General features: G+C 49.9%; 1 protein-coding gene across 1 annotated transcript; it reads right to left on the reverse strand.

The window, feature by feature from the left end:
- Positions 1–1,122: 1,122 nt before the first annotated feature.
- grapa (GRB2 related adaptor protein a) lies at positions 1,123–15,817 on the reverse strand. Its single transcript, XM_037477317.2, has 5 exons — positions 14,770–15,817; positions 11,768–11,865; positions 10,822–10,941; positions 4,480–4,648; positions 1,123–1,985 (listed from the first exon to the last, which is right to left on the reverse strand). Exons 1-5 carry the CDS (start codon positions 14,845–14,847, stop codon positions 1,800–1,802), a joined length of 651 nt encoding a protein of 216 aa, XP_037333214.2. The 5' UTR covers positions 14,848–15,817; the 3' UTR covers positions 1,123–1,799.
- Between the last annotated feature and the right edge of the window lie 2,426 nt (positions 15,818–18,243).

Here is an 18,243-nt window from a genome sequence, read left to right on the forward strand (position 1 = left end):
CATGTGTGTCGACGTGTCGAGGTGACCGGGCGCTTTCAGGGAGAAAGCACAGAGCGGCGGTTGGTTCTTCTTTGTGGCTTTTCATTGAGGCCTTTTTCTCTCCGCTGGTTTACCAACTTGACGCCGGCGAGCAGCTGGAGGCGAGGCCGCACAAAAGAAGCGCCTCGTAACGCCAACAATAAGGAAATAAAAACACAAAAGGGCGGAAGCAAAGGGGAGCGAGGTGATTCAGACCCGGGGGGGGGGATTTACAGGATGAAGAGACGGCCTCGAGTGAGAGAGGCGTAACTCACAGAGCCTTTAACTGTATGCAACGCACACACACACACACACACACACACACACACACACACACACACACACATGCCACTGAGCTCTCTCCTCTTAATGACATATTTAATTTAATTAAAATGACTTCAGAGGCGGTTTTCGGGGAGATGTTACAACTAATGTACAGTTATTTTTTTAATTTATTGTTAGCTATATAATTTAAAGAAATAGTAGAATATTCCTGGAGCCCAAAGTTAACAAACCAGATATTAAGACAGACAAGCTTTAACCAGCGACCCTTGATGCTTTCTCTTAATAAATGACTGATGAGTTTATGGTGCAGGGCGGGGCTTACTGTGATTGACAGGTTGCTGACGCTACCACAGCCGTATATATTTGTCATTCTTCCTCATTCCAAATTTGGCATGTTCCATTTATTGGTTGCGGAAAAAACCCCAAATTGAGTTCATTCTGTGTGATTTAACCTGCTTTTTGTGAAGGATGAAGGCAACTTGAAATTGTAATTTACACATTAAATAAAGAGGTTTTGTGTGCTTTCAATGTCATTCTGTGACATCATAACGCAACACAAGCACGCAATGGCCTTTAATGCACAACGTGTCACAAAGTGCAACTTTTGGCACAGACGAACTCAAAGAGAAAAAAGTGACTATTTGAAAAGAGGGAAATACGACATCATGTTTATCGTGGCTTCAGTGACCTTGTTCACACGCAGACTCGTATCACAATATTCTTCTGTCAAAGAGGTAAACGTCTCACTTTATTTGAATGATTCGTCATTACAATGTTCAGGAAGACTGGTCCAAGCTCATAAATCACATGAAATGTGGCTTTCTTAGACGATTTGTTGCAACGGGAGAAAAAAAAAAAACCTCCTCTTACTTGTAATATATGAATTCTGCACACAAACAAGAATAAATACATGGAGACAAACAAACAATTTACTCTTACGTTTAGTGGAGGATATCACATCTTCAGCTGTGTATTTAAAAACAAAGTTCATCTACTGGTCCCCACAGGCCGAGGCTGCACACACACACACACACACACACACACACACACGTGTCCAGGGAGCCAGGAATCTGCTGTGTCAGTGCCCTGGGAGGGGGCCTGAATATTCACATCCCGACGGCGCTGTGTGTCACCGGGTCTCTCCGCGTCAACGTCCTCCATGACCCTCCTGTGGGCCACACACCTTCGTGTGTGTGTGTGTGTCTGTGTGTGTGTATTTAGCCGCCACCGGGGCGCATGAGTTCTCCACGGCGCGTAGGCCCGTCTTCTTGTAGCTTTTTACATGATCAAAGGGAGGGTGGGGCTGTGGCAGTGACGGAGGGGCCCGAGCAGCGGATTGGACACGAGCTTGTGATTGACAGGTGGCACCACGAGGGACAGTGGGAGGAGTCAGTCACGCGACGAGCAGGCTCACTCGCGGCCCGTCGGTTCTCCAGAAGCGAAAGGGCACACTGGGGGGGGGGCGCTGTGGGGGTGGGGTTCGGGTGGAGGGGGGGTCATTGGCAGTGGTGGATGGGCTGGACGTACTCGGGGGGGAAGAAGCCCACGTGTCCGTGGCAACGGCCCCTCCAGCGCAGCGAATCGGAGCAGTCCATGAGTTCGATGACGTCACCGCGCAGGAAACGTAGCTGGGATGGGTGCTGGGGGGCGAAGTCGAAGAGAGCGTGGGCATGATGGGGACGCTGTGGGGGGGGGGGGGGGGAGAGAAAGAGAGTTAATATCTGAGGTGTGATGCTTTACTCTTTCTCGCTCCTCCTCTGATCGACTTTAAAGCAGTTTGAAAGGCAGCAGAACAAAAGAAGCTGTTTTAAGGAGAGCGTCCTCAACCCAACAGTGTGTGTCTGTGTGTGTGTGTGTGTGTGTGTGTGTGCGTGTGTGTGTGTCTGGGTTGGTGTCTATGTTGCAATTCTGGCCTTTATTGCTGTCGACTGCCTCGTCATCCACTGGTCACCATTATATCGGCCTTAGTGGAAGTGCACAAAGCAGTCAATAGAAATACAGCTGAAAAACAGATACCTGCCCCCCCCCCCCCCCCCCACACACACACACACACAATAACCAGACAGCTGGATTAGGACCCTGAGCTACAGACACAGTTAATAAATCTTACAAATCTATTAAACCCTCACAGAGTCATTCTCTATTGTTCTGCTGATGCAGTCTAGACTTCTCATTAGTGTGTGTGTGTGTGCGCGTGTGTGTGTGTGTGCGTGGGCGCGGAGAACGTGTGTGTGCAGGCCTCTGTTTGCTCCTGTGTGTGCGTTTGCTCGTCGACGGAAAAAGAGCCGCGGCTCTGGAAGGACAAATGTGCTCCATAGTGTATCTTTGAGGAGCTGTCGTCATTTGGGACGTAACGAGGGAAGAAAGGAAAACAAGAACTCGTTTTTTAATGCAATCATTTAATAATAAATAAATAATAAAACTAATGGTTCGAAGGGAGCGACCGAAGAACTCGTTTTTCTGCTCTTGGCGTCGCCGCCTGAGACTCGTGTGAAGCGGCGATGAAATGGCGTCCTGGTATTTGAAGAAGTGGGCTCACTGTGAATATTTCAGATACAAAAGCTACGAGGCCGCAAAGGGAAGCGACGGAAGGACTTTGATGTCGTCGATTTTTTGTATTGGTAAAATAAACATGAAACTGGTGTTGAGACAGTTGCAGAGCAAACAAGGCCACAGACACAAAGGTGTGACTAAGGTGCCGTGATGTGGGTGAGGAATGGCGGATGCTTAGTCCGGCACCTCCAGCACGCCGCCCCCCCGAGCTCCGGGAGCGCGGCGGCTCGCTAGCGGAGGCGTTGGTGACGGCGAGGAGTAGCTGCTGCAGAGAAAGGGATGCGGACTGCGACAGTATTTAGGTCGCACAGACCCCCCCCCCCCGCGGGGACGCTGTCTCCCCAGTTTGACCGCCATCACAACGGCCCGAAGCCAAGTAGCTACAACGCACCTGCTCCCCCCCGCTGCGGCGGCGTCCCGCGGCCTGCGGCGGTTTAGAGCACGCATGAAACTGTTCAGGTGTGGGAGGGGGGGGGGGGGGGGGGGGGACAAGAACCTACCGAACAACAACTTAAGACTTAAGCCACTTTGAGAAATCAAACCCTGTTTTTAGGATTAAAAAAGAGCAACGATGCAATAACCTTACGTGTGAGTGGGCGCTCACTCCAACGCCGCGTTGGACTCCAGCTTATGCAATGAGTGGGAGAAGGGAGGGGGGGGGGGGCAGCTCACACACCACAGAGATCAATAAATGTGGATCCTTCAAGATGGCACTTTGCAAGATTTTTTGCTACACTCATAAACCGATATGTCCAAGCACTCATTACATACTCCATGTGTTCTTTAGGACAGCGTTCTGGAGGATCACCTCGCACCTCGGGGGGGGGGAGGGCCATCGCACCTTCCCCGCTGGGGGGGGGGGTTGGTGAAGGGCCGAGGAGACGGGTAGTCGAAGGTGTGAGAATGGCTTCACACGTTTAACAGAAGAAAAACACCTCGACTGAACAGTCAAGTTGGAAATAAGTGCTCGTGTGACTCCCTTTGTCGATGGTGATGCTGTGTGTTAACAGATGAAGACGTGATGATGCATCACCCCCCCCCCCCCCCCCCACCTAGGAGCAACCGAGCGTGCAACGCGACTCCGATCTGCATGATGGCTGCACAATTCCCCCCCCCCCCCTCACCACTGGCTGTCCCTTAGATTCTTATCTGAGTGGACCTGACGGAGGCCTTTGGCTGAAGATGCACGGATGACAACAACAGAGGGTGTTGATGGGAGCTGCAGAATGTAAAGCCCCCCGAGACACATGCGAGAAGTTCACCTGAACAAAGAAGAGACGCTCTGACTCGGCTGGAACAGCTTATGAATGTGTGCGTGAGGGGAGGGGGGGGGGAATTCCACATATGAAGGGTTCTAATTGCATTCACAAAGAAATTCAAACCGGTGGAACCTCAACGTCACGGCGATATGAAACGTGAAGATCTCGTTGTGCGAGTAAAATAAACCTGCCACGACAGGCAGAGAAAAGACACATGTTGAGTCATGTGATACTCATCCAATAGCAGAGGGATATGTTGTGTGATCCAATGATCAATCATTTGTTTAGTATTTTTGAACCTGTATGAACTTTAAAATGGTTTATGGTACTGATTGGTCCATCGATAATGTGCTTTGAGACTCACCCGGGCGAAGTGCTCGGGGTCCTTCAGGAAGACGGTCCTCTCCTTGGCGATGCTGTTGCTATGGTAGAACTCCACCAGCTCGTTGAGGGAGGAGAAGACCTCCTCCCACACGTAGTACTGACAGCAGCGGTCCTGCAGCACCTTGAAGTGCTGAACGTGGTCCCCGTAACTGCAACAAAAGGAACAAAAGGCGGAAGTTAAAGAGGATTTCTCCTGATTTCGCTCCTCCCAGAGTCTGTGCTTATTTTCATGGATAGCGGTAGAGGAAGTGGAGAGTGGGTGGGTGATGTTTAAGAAGAGCAGATAAATGACCTTTGACCTGCCAGCCCCAAGGGAACGAACCGGCCCGTTAAGCAGTGACTCATCTGTGTAAACCAATGAGGAACATTTCTCCTTACGGCCACGTGCGCAGCCGGCGTGCACGTGGCCCCCCGTGGCCATGACTCAAAGCGCCTGGCCGCTACTCATTGGCAGCGGTACCTGCTCCCCTCGCCGGCTCCGCGCCGGTTGCTAGGTAACCCGCCAGCTCATCTTCAGAAATGTGGACACCTCGTTAGATAACTGCAGCCAGTATGCGCGCTGAAGTCAACCCGCCCCCCCAACCCGCCCCCATAACTCTTTACTCATCACCCACGAGGGGGTGTGTGTGTGTGTGTGTGTGTGTGTTGGTGTCAGATGGGAGCGGATTCCCCTCAGAAAGCACACGGGTCTCGTTTCTGGAGTCAACTCACTGCTTCGTCTCTGCCCCTGGGTCTGTATTCCCTCCCATCTTATCTCACTTCTATCCAACTTTTCCCTCCCTATCTCACCCCCTCTTTCCCCCCCTCCCTCACTGATGCCATCTGCTGCCCCTTGCTGGCTGGGCTTTGTTACTGCCACCAGCTGTGCAGCTGTTGGTCCCAGCGTGACGCCCAGAGGTGGTACCTGGTACTCGGGCCGGTGCCCCCCCCCCCCGGTGAGAAGGGGGAGACAAGACATTCTTTTAAGCTGAAACCAGCTTGTATTAATCTGTTGTCTTGACTAAAAAACACTGCTCTAAATAAAGAAAATACAGCTTGAAGAAAGAGTGATTACCAGAGAAGAGGATGAGACAATACAAACCTCTCATTTCACTGGATGCAATAAAGATGATGGAGAAAGACAGATGGATGATGTAATCCTAAATCTTGCATATCCGTTCTGCACGTAGTGTCAAAGGTGAAATAAACGTAACCGAAATGTCCCGCGGTGACCAGAATCGCTTCAGACATTCATCGAGCGACACTTAAAACTGCATCACTGCACCGCTGGAGTGAAGGAGTAAAGCCCTGAAATATAGACCAGAAAAGCCTTACAATGAGAGAAAACCCCCCCCACGAATGATTCAAACCCAACACACCTCGAGCCTCCTCACGCTGCCCTCATGCATAAATATCCCACATTCCTTTTGTGTGTGTGTGTGTGTGTGTGCGTGTGCAAGCGCTGTCACGTGGTTATTCAAACCCCCGAGTGCCATCTCTTCCTTGGGCCTCGGTGGTCTCGTTGTGGTGTCTCCTGTAAGGTGAGACAGGGGATGGCAGGACAGCGGTACGGGACGGGTGCGCTTGTTTCGACGATGGCCAGATGGTGAGTCATTAACGGCGACTCGCTGGATGCTGTGAAGCTCTCATGGCCTCGTGGCGGTCTGATATTTCATGACACAGATTATTAGGACCCCGGGCGGGTGACTCAGGATGGGCCCTCGCAAGACTGGGTCTGATTTAAAACGTTAGATGGCGTTTTGGGCCGTTTAAGGCATTAAACGCAGATTTAAAAAAGCGTAAAAATGTCAATATGAAAATGAGCTCTGCTGTTTTATCACAGTTCATTTAGCTTGTTTTATAGCTTTAAAGAAGAGTGCAGTTACTCTTTAATTATTACCCAGAGACATCAGAGAAGCAGAGTGCATAACACCGACAGCATCTGTCACACACACACACACACACACACACTCCAAGTGCCCTCTCATCTCCCTGATCCAGTGTAATTAAGGCCCACAGCGATAGAGAGATTATTTTCTTTTTCCAACTGAGAGGAAATGGGCGAGAGAGAGATTAACAGAGAATGAGAAAGATTGAAAGAGAGAAAATGAAATAGACAGAGCACACACACACACACACACACACACACACAGTGAGAGAGAGAGACAGAGACAAAGGGAGAGGGAGAGAGAGAGAGAGAGAGAGAGATGGACTAGATGAGGACAGAAGTTATTTATAAAACTTTTGCTCTGCGCCAGCACAATTCAAGACGCACGAAGGTCATCCGTCCGTCTTTCTCTCGACTTTCTCTCCATCAATCGAGTCTCGCTTCCCTGTTTTCTCTGTCTCTCCTCCTCCTGCCCCCCCCCCCCTTCCTCCACCTTCTAATCTGATGTTCAGTTCCTAAACCGTTACCACCCGGTCAGTTTAACTATATGACTGTGTGTGTGTGCGTGTGCGTCGGTGACTGACGGTGTTGTCGAGGAGTCATCAGCGCCCGGGTGTGCGTCCGTTATCTCGTGCGTGAAGTGTGGTGGCCGCGGGGCGATGGAGTGAGAGGTTCAGCTCCTCCTGCAGCATCAGTAAATATTCTCCATCATCCGTCAGAAGGATGAGGACGTGTGTGTGTGTGTGTGTGTCTGTGTGTGTGTGAGATGGAGCGAATGAAGGGAAGCGTGATAAAAGATGTTTGTTGGATGTTTGCAATTTGGCCCAGAGCGAGTTGACTTTGAGGCTCCGAGGGAGCAAGACTCTCCACCTCGAGACAGCGGCCATCGTAAAAGAAAGCGACCACCTGAACAAACAGCAGAGTTTCCTCAATCACTTTTGGAAGTGACAACACGCCTGTTTGTGTGTGACGGTTTCGGGGGGGGGGGGGGGGGGGGGGGCGGAGAATCAGCAGAGCGGAGGCCTCACAGACCGATGTAGATGTAGTTACGCCTCGGGGAAAGAAATGAGTTTAGTTCCATCTCAACAGAGCCACCGCTAAGCAGCGCTATGCTAGCAAGACCTCCGGCTAGTTTAAGATACCGAGGTAAATTATTTAAACCAAGGAGAAGAAAAAAAAAAAAACCCTACTGTGCCCGTTCACACGTTCTACCCGACTTTTCTTACCAAGATGAAAGTTCAGACCAGCCGAACCCCACCGAGGAGATTCGCTACGCTAGTTAGCAAAGCGAAAACTGACGCTAAATGCTAAAAGGGTGGGAATGGGGAGAAATAGCTGGTTTGGTTTTGTTCAAAAGTAACAAAAAAGTCCACAGTCCATAAATACTAAAGCACATAACCTCCTTTATTGTTGTGTTTACACATTAAATGTTAATACGTGAGCTCTGTAGGTGCTAACAGATATATTTGTAATGTCTTTCGAAGTGTCCCTTTAAGTTTAAGGCCTGTAGCGTAGACTGAAACTAAATCTCTGGAAGGAAAACGTCATGCATTTGTTTATTGATGACGTACGGTTGCTTTTGCAGAACCTTTCATGTATCGATGTGATCGATAAGGACGGAGAGAATAGGAGTGAAGAATGTAATGAAAAAAACAGATAAGTCAAACGGGAGAAAGAGGAGGAGACCCTCTGGAGATCTGGATCGTCTCACTTCACCTCCGTCGATGTGAGAAAGCAGGGGAATAAAAAAGTGAAATCATTCACCTCCTCCACCTTCCATAAGCTCCTCTTTGATTTGCTCCTCCGTCTCGCTCCATCTTCTCCCTTCTCTTCTCTGTACTTAAGGCTCTTGTGATTTGGTGACTTTTCACTCTGGGGCCATTGAGCTGAGGCGTAAGCTGCAAAAAGCCCAACTGGACTGAGTCTCTTGGTTCCAAAAGAGACGCAATGATGGAAATAAAACAAAACAAGATAGAGAAGATGGCTTTTCTGAGGTTCTGAGGTGCCATTTGTCTTCATTGGGGATGAAACCAAACCCTCCAGGAGCTTTTTGTGAGAGATGAAAAGATCGATACCACTTATTTATAGGTGGCCTGCAGTGAATGTGAAGCTGGTTAGCTTAGCATCTGACTCTCAACCAAAAAAGTACGGAGATTTTCAAAACAATTCAACATAAAAACAACCTGCACCGTGTATTTACTCCCAAAGGCTGTTGACTTCTTCACCTCCTTGGGGCCATTATTCAAATTAGTCCAACTAAACTAAACAGTGTGTTATTCAAAGCATGAACAGTCGCGTCCCTTTATGGTTCCAATCAATGTTTGACCCCGAATAACAGACTGATGATGACAATTATTGTTGAGCTTTTCTAGACACAAAGTTGTTGAGAGACATTAGAAAAAAGACCGGAAAACCTAGCGTGTGTGCGTGCGTGTGTGTGTGTGTGTGTGAGTGAGAGGCGACCATACGGTAAAAATACACAGTGAGTCAGTGGCGTGTGTGGAGGGCCGAGCTGTGGTGGGACCACCTCCAGCTCCATCACGCAAACGATGAGCAGGAGGACGACTCTCTTACCGTTTGACTCTCTCTCGCCTTTTGAGAAGCTGCGACCGCCGGAACCTTAGTGACGCCGCAGCTTTGGGCGTTTAGCTCTCAGAGGTCCTTAGAACGTCTTTTCGCGAGTGGCGGGGTCGGTGGCTCTTTTCCGCGTGGGCGGAAGGACTGATATCGAGGATTGTGGCGAAAGGAAGCGAGATGTTTCCGTTGGAGGGAAAGTGAAACTTATGTCTCTCGTCAGCAAAGTCGTAGAAAATACCACACAGACACAAAACAAACCCCAAAAGAGAAAGAAAACAACAGGCCGCCTCTTTAATCTCTATCTAAATATATATATAGATACGTGTGTTTATGTTCTTCGGCTGCTTCCTTTTTGCAAACCGGATCTCTAACACAGCGTTGAGGAAGGAGCAGAAAACACGTCCTGAGGTGGAATCTTGCTGCCGAGTCTGTAAAAGCACAGCTAAGCAAAATGGATTCCCCGTCATCTCCGGGATAGAAGTCTAAGTTGGCATCACTCCGCTCCACTTTCCAAAAATAAGCTACTAAATAACCCATTGGGACAGTTTCAACCTGAAGCTGGTCACCAGCCACAACTTCTTTCAGAACCACCTTTGATCAAGCCATCCGAACAGCACTTAAGAGGTCCGTCTGCGGACCGCAGGCCTCCAATTCAGACCCCAGAAAGCTTTTAATCTCAATGAAGACGGATCACCTGCTCCGCGTCGTCTTACCTGATGGTCTCAGAAGCCTCTGGGAAATTCCACAATGTCAGATCATTTTACTGGTGAGTTCAGGGATATTCTTGCTTGTATATTGGCTATATTCTGCCATCAGGGCCTCTAACATCTATACATGCACTAATAAAAGATTGATTTAATTATACTGCTGTGCAATGGATACCATGCATCTTCATTTGGTGGATAAAGTCAAGGATTAAAGGAGCTGTATTTAACATTTAAACGTTGTTAAAGTCTCTCTCGCTCCGTGGGTGCACTAACCCGGATCCCAATCTCGATCCTTCATGGTCCAATCAAGCTTTTGAAACCCTATTAATCAGCGGATTGTGTGCAGCGTTCCGTTGAAATCAGTATTTCTAAAAAGCCCGTGGTCCCCGCTGTGCATTTCATCATAACGGCCTCTGATTGATGAACGCCGAAATAAGCATTCACAGCTTTCTGATGGGAACGTTAGAAATGATGTCAGAGTGAATTAACACCAAAGAGGGGGGATTATAAGACAATTTTGTACAAATATAATTATTCATCACAACAACAACACGTAGAGGTGACACCTGATCCAAGGTTTAATACCACGGAGCACTGATGGACCGATGGGATTTAAAGGTGTATTCTGTGAATAATAGTGACTCCTGTTGACCTTAAAGCCAAGAAATAATACAGCAAGCGCTTGATTCCACCACCTCCACCTCGCAGGAGCAGCAAAGCCAGAGAGGAAGCCACATGCCAGCCCCCCCCCCCCCCCCCACAGAGCCTCAGCTGCACCCCTGATCGCCAACCCCCCGGCACCCAAAGAACAACCGATCCCCCCCATCAGCAGCTCCAGATGTACTGTGGTGTGCCAGAAAGGATTAGCTCACATGCAGTGGAGCTGCAGATCCTCTCAGCCTCCTCATCTCGCCTCCCCCCCCCCCCCCCCCCCCACCTCCACTCAGCATTTAATTAAAGTTCACACAAGGGAGGACAAGGCCATGTGCGCAGACTACATGTTTGCATTGATCTCCTGATTAGATTGAATGATCCCTGCGGAGTCCTGACAAGGATGCATGAGACCAGGAAATCCACCCATTAGACTAAAGCGATGCGTGCAGGTGGTGCAGGAGGTGCAGGTGCAGGAGGTGCAGGTTAGGGACCCTGCGATGGGTCCAGCGCGTCGTACCTGACGGACATGGAGAACTCCCCGGGGGCGCTCTCGCTCTCTCGGACCAGAAAGGCGCCGCACTCCCGGTGTCGGAGCCGACTTTCCGCCACGCCGCGAGATATCCGACCGGCGAACCAGCTGGAGGCGGAGAGAGGGAAGCACATGGGGAAGAAGTCACTCATTGTGGCTTTTATGCACGTGAACCGGCTCTACGACACAATTTTGCACACTTTTGAATTATTCATCTGGGTATCTAATGGGTTTTGAGGTTTCTATTTCCAGTGCAAACGATGACATTTTAAAAGAAAAAGACGCTCTCAATCGCACAGATCAATGCTGACAGTGACAGGGAGAGAGAGGTGGAAAGGGGAAGAAGTAAAATTAGCACATTTGTGAAGTTATTTTTGAAATATGCACGCTAAAACAAACCCGTCAGCTGTCAGCTGGGGAGCGTAATTAACCGTGCCGTTTTTTTTCTCCACTTTTTCTTAAAAATCCAGCTCATTATTCCCCGCTTGTTCCAGGCGGTTTGTTACGATACGCTCTGCAGAGTGACGGCTCCGACGAGGAGAGGCGCGTGACGGGGCTAAAGGTCACCGGCGGGCCACGAAGCTCCAACCGGACCGGCACCGGGGTTCACTAACGAGCCCCGAGCCGCTGCAACGCTTCCATCTGAAGGTGCACGGCCAGCTGGTGTGTGACCATCTGATGGATGGTGTACCAGCGGCTTCACCGTGGACACACACACACACACACACACTGTATCGTGTGTGATTACGTAAGCCAGCCGGTGAGTGTGTCCCTTTGGGTGGGCCTCCTTATGCCGTCATGCAGATGTCCAAAGCAGAACGCCCGCAGCGGCACACACTTACTCAGGAGCTGTTGGATGGACCAGTTCTCCAACGTGTGTGTGTGTGTGTGTGTGTGTGTGTGTGTGTGTGTGTGTGTGTGTGTGTGTACTTACGCATGTGGTCGCAGGTTGATGTAGTTTTTTGGCACAAAGCCTTTTCTGTTGTGGAGCTCAGCTGTGTACCAGTTAGGATCATCCTCCATGTTGGTGATCTACAAGCAAACACACACACACACACAGAGGCCGATGAAATATAGCCTCCGTCATTGGTCTCTGTGCCCCCTCCCCCCCCCCCTCTCTTTGCCAACACAGCGTCTTTCGCCATCAGTCGAACGGAGCCGCGTGGGGTTAAAGGACTTATGCCGGATGGATAGTTTGGAGGCGTAGAAACACCCGGGGCGGCCTTTGATTGGTGGAGACACCCGATATGATCCAGTTGGACTGCTTTAATGTCACCCCGTTTCACCGCTTTCTCTGTCTGGTGGCTGTTTTGTTTCTGCCATCTTGTCATTTTCTATTCGGTAATCTAATCCGACAATGACATTCTTTGGCATTGTTTTCCTCTCCATCTGCGGTGATTTATAATCCCCTGTTTTTTTTATTATCCTTACGGAGCTACGCTTCATCGCTTTTGAAGCTGCGTTGTATCAGTCAACCTCAAACTAACTAAATCACAGACTTAAAGACTGACGGCAAGCAGAGCTTGAAATACAGTCGAACGTTACGTCTGCGGCCATTTAACGCGTCTTCGATGGTTCCAGCTCCGCCAAAAAGTTGTCCCGTATCCTGTCCCCACAGAGGAATTTCATTTCATGCATCACCTACTTTAATGCTGCGCACAATCACGCGCATTGTAAAGTGTGTTGCGGTGGAGTGATTAACTGCTCCCAGCATCAATCATTGTCCAATCACAGAACTGAATGCTATATTTAAAACTACTTTGTACAGGTTTCAAGATGGCTCTGAAAGGGGTTGAGACCTGTCAATCACAGTAGCCCCGCCCTAAAGCACCCCCTGCTTTATAGTCTGTTTGACACTAAATGGACCATAATTTAAGAGATGAACATCATGCTGCATCGAAGAAAACCTGAATATATAGATAGAGAGCATAAATGTATGTTTACAATGTTTACTGTGGAATTAATCAGGAGAGAAGTAGAGTAATTTTCTTATAGACATCTATGGGACCAGAGGAGTCGCCCCTTGGTGGCCAGGAGAGAGAGAGTGCAGGTTGAAGACTCCTTCTCATCAGCTTCACTCGTTTCGCCTGGATGTAACACATCAAGCCCAATTGAAGGGTGAGACTAACAATTCAAGCGAAGCCAGCCTGCACCCAGAGCTTCCCTTTTTATTTCTAGTGCTCCAACATCTCATCACCAGGCCTTTGCATCCCACCAGGAAGTGAACATAGAAATAGTCGCACTTTCTCACCCGCAAACAACCCACATGATGTGAGTCACAACGATGGAGGATTTGAACTCCAAAGGGCTTCATTTGACCGTGAAGCTATTTTTATCATTTCATTGACGCTCAAACCGATGGGTTCATTTAGAGATGGAATTATTGGGGACAAAAGCACCAGAAAGTAGTGACACAGGAAAGTGGCTGACAGTCCCCGTGGAGTCCTTTCAAATGATGGGCACACTGCGTGATGCTGTATGAGTCACGGTGAAATGGAAACAGCGCCGAACCATCTGGCGCCGCGAGTCGAAATCGAACCAACGCGAGGAATTATCTAAAAGTACCGTTTGACCCAGGTCTGAACCGGAGCTGTTTGGCCGGAGTCTAAACAGCATTTTTCATCCAAGCGGGGAAGAGGGAGAGAGAAAAAAATTACATGAGCCAAATTTAGTCACAGCGAAATGTGTCACTGTGGCTTCGACGCGGGAGTTTCCAGTGAGGCAGTAAGACCGAAACCATCAAGGTATGGACGCGATTGTGTCCCAGTCCGCTGACCAAAGGGAAACAAGGGAGACAACAAAGAGTCTGACATCTGTCAGTAAATACTGCAAATGCGACTCCATACACCAGCTCATCGTTGATGCGTCATACCTCGACTTCGCCTTGTGTCGTCTGACCTTGAACCGGCAGGAGTAAAAAAAAATACCTGCCCCGAAGGTGACCTTCAGGCTTTATCATCCCGTTTCACACATGTCACCAGTTACTCTGCTTTTCCCTGGCTCGACTATTTCCACCTCAAAAGGAAATTTTCCAACCTTTTCCCAGCCTGACTTTCACAAGCGACTCGACATTGAGACCAATGAGAACAAATGGGTCTCTTTCTCCGGGCCATTCAAAAGTTAGAGGCGCACCTGCAAGGTGTTCTGCAGCTCTCTGGTCTCCTGAGGCTGGGGTGGGGCGGGGGGGGGTCTCACAGTTGTGTTTGGCCATGGAACAGCTGGTGACGCAGCGTACATCGACAGAGAAGATCTCGCTCTTTCACTGAGTTTCACTGCTGAGGGACAATCTTCTACTCCACTGCTGTCCAGCCTGTGAAGCAGTTCCGTCTCGGCGCTGCATTGAAGCCAATATTGGTTTTCTGCATCCATGTCAAAGACTAGTTTTAAAAAGTATTTTTAGAAAATACATGAACTTGACCGGTTTGGGGTTCAGACAAAACATTAAGGACGGTTTACATCGGTCCAGTTTCAGGTGCCTTGGAGGAAGCCAGTTTAGCTGCTTCTTAATGCTACTTAGCTGCTCGGATAGTTAGTTACATATTTAGCTTATAGATAGAAGTTAAGACATTAAAAAAAGTGTATTTCCCCTCCAAGAAAAAGGAAGTTTAAACCACAGTTTTTAGCATCTCCCTCAAAAAGGTCTGTGACATCCATTGGTTGGTTCCTCCTACGGCTCTTACAGCAGCAACAACATCTGGATACAGAGTCGAGAGCTGAAAACAGTAAACTTATAATCTTTGCAATTATCACAGTGGTAGCAGAGAGAGAGAGGGGGGGGGGGTGGGTGCTCGATCGGTCAATCCACCAATCGGCTCGACAAGTAGGACTGTGTGTGAGGTAGATAGACAGGTAGAAATGTTAGAGAGACGGATTGACAGGCAGATGACAGGCAGACCGATGGACTGATACATGGAGAGATGGATAAAGCTTCCTTACCTTGAGCAGGTCTCCCTTGTTGAAGCTGAGTTCATCGCCCTCTGTGGCACGGAACGTATACAGTGCCACTGCTTCCATGACGAAACCCCCCCCCCAACACTCACTCACACACCCCACAATCTGAGACCCCCACTACTGCCCCTGGCACAGGGGGGAGGGGGGAGGGGGGGTTTGGGAGGCTATGTTTTGAAATAAAAACAGATAAAGACAAAAAAAAACAAAGGACGAAGAGAGAGAGTAGAGAGTAGAGAAGGTCTTATCCGTCCGTCCGCTGAGCCGGGGAGAGCACAAGGGAGTGAGAGCAGAGCGAGAGACAGAGACACAGAGAGAGAGAGAGAGAGAGGGGGGGGGGAACACAACTGGCTGCTGCTCAGCAACACACGACCATGAGTAACATTCAGAGAGAGAGAGAGAGAGAGAGAGAGAGAGAGGCAGCATGTAGGGGCGAGGGGGTGGGAGGCACTTCCTGTGTGTATATTGGTCTCACGCGGTTGCTGTAGGTTCTTTGTGTGTGCGAGCGCGTTTTGCACGTATCTGCGGGTAGTTTGTCGCTACGCGTGCAAACCGACTTGGTTTTGGGGTTGGCTGAAGAGAGGGTGTGAATAAAAGGAGTCTTCTTAAAAAACACGGAAAACACTTGAATTATTCATTGTCGTTCTTGCATGATGACACGTTTCTGTTTCAATGTGTTGTTGGGTCGGTTTCTCTCCCGCCGCGTGCCAGTCACACAGCCAACATGGCCGCAGAGGCCGGCTGGATGGACCTTTGCGAGTTTAAGAAGAGAGAATAATGGGTGGAAGAAGGTGCCCTGGAGTAAAGCTGGACACACAGGCAAAAGCTTCTTTTTTTTTCGATATTGAAAGTAAAACACGGCACCGGCACACGGTGGGCGGAAATGAAACTGAGAAAACGCAAAGGCCCGGCCCCCCTCGGCCCAAAGGTCAAATGCTGCTCACAATGTGAAGAAAACATGTCTGTGTTTTTGATTGTCAAAGCACACTGAAACACGTCGGCGTGTGGACAGCACGCACTCTGGTTCCCGTCATGGACTCAGATGTTAGCCCATAAAGTCACTGAGGCTTGCTATGCGGACCGCAGGATATCGCACCAACGGTTGCATCAGCGCGCACATCGACAACGACACAGCGAGCTGTTGCAGGGGGGGTGGGGGGGGGACGCTGCGGCCCTTTTGCTTTGTCAGAATATGTCACGAGTCTCTCTATTCGACCGGCTAATCGTTCGAAAAAACCAGCTCCGATTGTGAGATCCACGTTTGAAAGGACCTGGACAGATAGCGTGACCTGACCTGGAACCTCCCCCACCCCCCCGCCCCCGCGGTCAGCTGCTCTGTTGACTCAGCCTCGAGAAGAGGGATCGCAGGAGGAAGAGATGAGGCGCTGCTGAAAGAATAGAAGAGGAAGAGAAAGAGGAAGTGAAACTTCCCCTCAGCTCAAAGGGGGCCAAAAGCACAATCTACTTCTACAACTGACTTTGTCCCCCTGCACATGAAGACGTGTTTTTGCACCTCAATGAAGAAACAAACCACAGAGAGCGACACACACACACACACACACACATACACGTTAATAGAATTTCATTGCATCATCAGAGCCGTGCACGTGCAAGTCGCAGGATTCACAAGTCAAACACCCGGGCGTCCTCCTGCGAGCGCGCGAAGCTAATTGCTGCTAATCGGCGCTCGCTGCTCTAAGGGTCCGTTTCTCTTCTCTCTCTCTCTGAGTGTGTTCCCTCTGTTCCTCCTTCCATTCGGCCTCCTCTCGGCTGCGTTCACGCCCGTTCAGCTCGCTCGGCCCCGATGCCCTGGCGTCACTTCCCCGTTGGCCGTCTTCGGCGGCGAAGTGGCGTTTGTCGCCTCGTGACTTGTTGATAACGTGATTGGTTTCGTCCCACAATCCTCACATGAACTAATGAGCGAACGCTCTCACACCTCGAGTGCAAAGTGATAAGAGCATTTCACCCCGTCGGGGGGGGGGGGGGGGGGCGCGGCGGTGGAGGCCGCAGTGTGTGTGTGTGTGTGTGTGTGTGTGTGTGTGCCAGCGGAAGAAGCGGGCACCGGCAGGAAGAGCAGGTGGGAACAAAGTCTTTCAATTTCCCTTCAAAGACCACGACGACTGCGGCTGTCACCGTCTGCTTGGTCTGAAGGGGGCGGTTTCTCATTGGTTAGTTTCCTCGCTTCCTCTCTTTCACCGCGCTCTGCGTCCCTCGTGTCCAGTGGCTGTCGCTCGTCTCTCGCCCCCCCCCCCCCCCCCTGTGTCTCTCTCTCTCTCTGCTCTTCTCTCACCGATTTTGCCAGAAAACTGTCCATGTTGTAAATTAGCAGGAAAGAGTCGCCGAGAACCCTTCGGTTGGGAGGATCTCTGGTTCCTCCAGCTGTGCAGAAGAAGAGCCGACCTCAGCTTGAGTGCACTTAGCCGTGCAGCCGGGTCGGGTGAACGGGGCGTTTAGTTCACGCTTCCCTCTGTATCTGTTGGCACGGATTCGTTTTTGTGGATGGCCCGGGAAACCACAGCGTGGCGCTGCAAACAAAAGGCCCGGAGCGATTCCTGAATTATACATTTAAAGATGTCGCCGGGCGCCCTTCGTCCCTCACAAGAGTTGATCTCCTAAACTTTGGTTAAACTCACAGAGGCAAATGTGTAAATGTTTAAAAAAATGCTGTTCTTCACCACAGGTGGATTTTACACCAGTTGCACCCACATGACGAGTGAGCTAATTAGCCGGCAGGAGTAGCATCTATTACAAATGATCCCTATTCATGTCTTCTTCTTCTGGTTTAAATGGTCAAACGCTAAATGGTCGATCTGTCCAGTTTCCCCCAAAAGCCCAAAGACTCCCTGATGGGGTTCCAGGGTTGTGAATGGGGTTCAGTGTTTAATGCTAATTGGCTGCGGTGAGTTACTAAATGAAGCCGCTTATCACATATCATCTCACCACCTCTGGTGACAAGTAGAACAACGCTGACCTCTATTGGCTGACGTCGAAGCTGCAGAGGAGCGCGATGTGTTGTGGTCAGCAGGTGGCCCCAGCACTCTGTGAGACGGCCCTCCCACTGACACACGTGATACCGGTCCAGGCAGGCGGGATACGAAAGCACCAACCATCAGAACCAGGTGAAGTCAGGAACCAAATGAAGGACGGGACCCTAAACTTGTGGCTGAGTGTCTCTTGTTGTCTCACGCAGAGACAGACACACACACACACACACACACACACACACACACACACACACACACACACACACACACACACACACACACACACACACACACACACACAAGTGGCTTAGGCTTAGCTCCGGGCTCACCCTGTGCTCTCAGCCATCTGCAGACAGAGTGCAGCTCCATGTGAGATACACAGATACACAGGGTGGGTGAAAGAAGAGAAAGTACCTAAATAAAACGCCACTGCCAGCCGGGAGGTGGAGTATATCAACAGTGAGCCAAAATAAAGTGT

Source organism: Pungitius pungitius, chromosome 12 (genome assembly GCF_949316345.1).
Source record: "Pungitius pungitius chromosome 12, fPunPun2.1, whole genome shotgun sequence".
Taxonomy (NCBI): domain Eukaryota; kingdom Metazoa; phylum Chordata; class Actinopteri; order Perciformes; family Gasterosteidae; genus Pungitius; species Pungitius pungitius.

Coding starts and splice junctions, on each gene's coding strand:
- grapa (XM_037477317.2), bottom strand. CDS start 14,847: ATGGAAGCAGTGGCACTGTATACGTTCCGTGCCACAGAGGGCGATGAA. Junction 4,649..10,821: donor GAGTTCTCCATGTCCGTCAG/GTACGACGCGCT, acceptor CTTTTGTTGCAG/TTACGGGGACCACGTTCAGC. Junction 1,986..4,479: donor ACCCCGAGCACTTCGCCCGG/GTGAGTCTCAAA, acceptor CCCCCCCCACAG/CGTCCCCATCATGCCCACGC.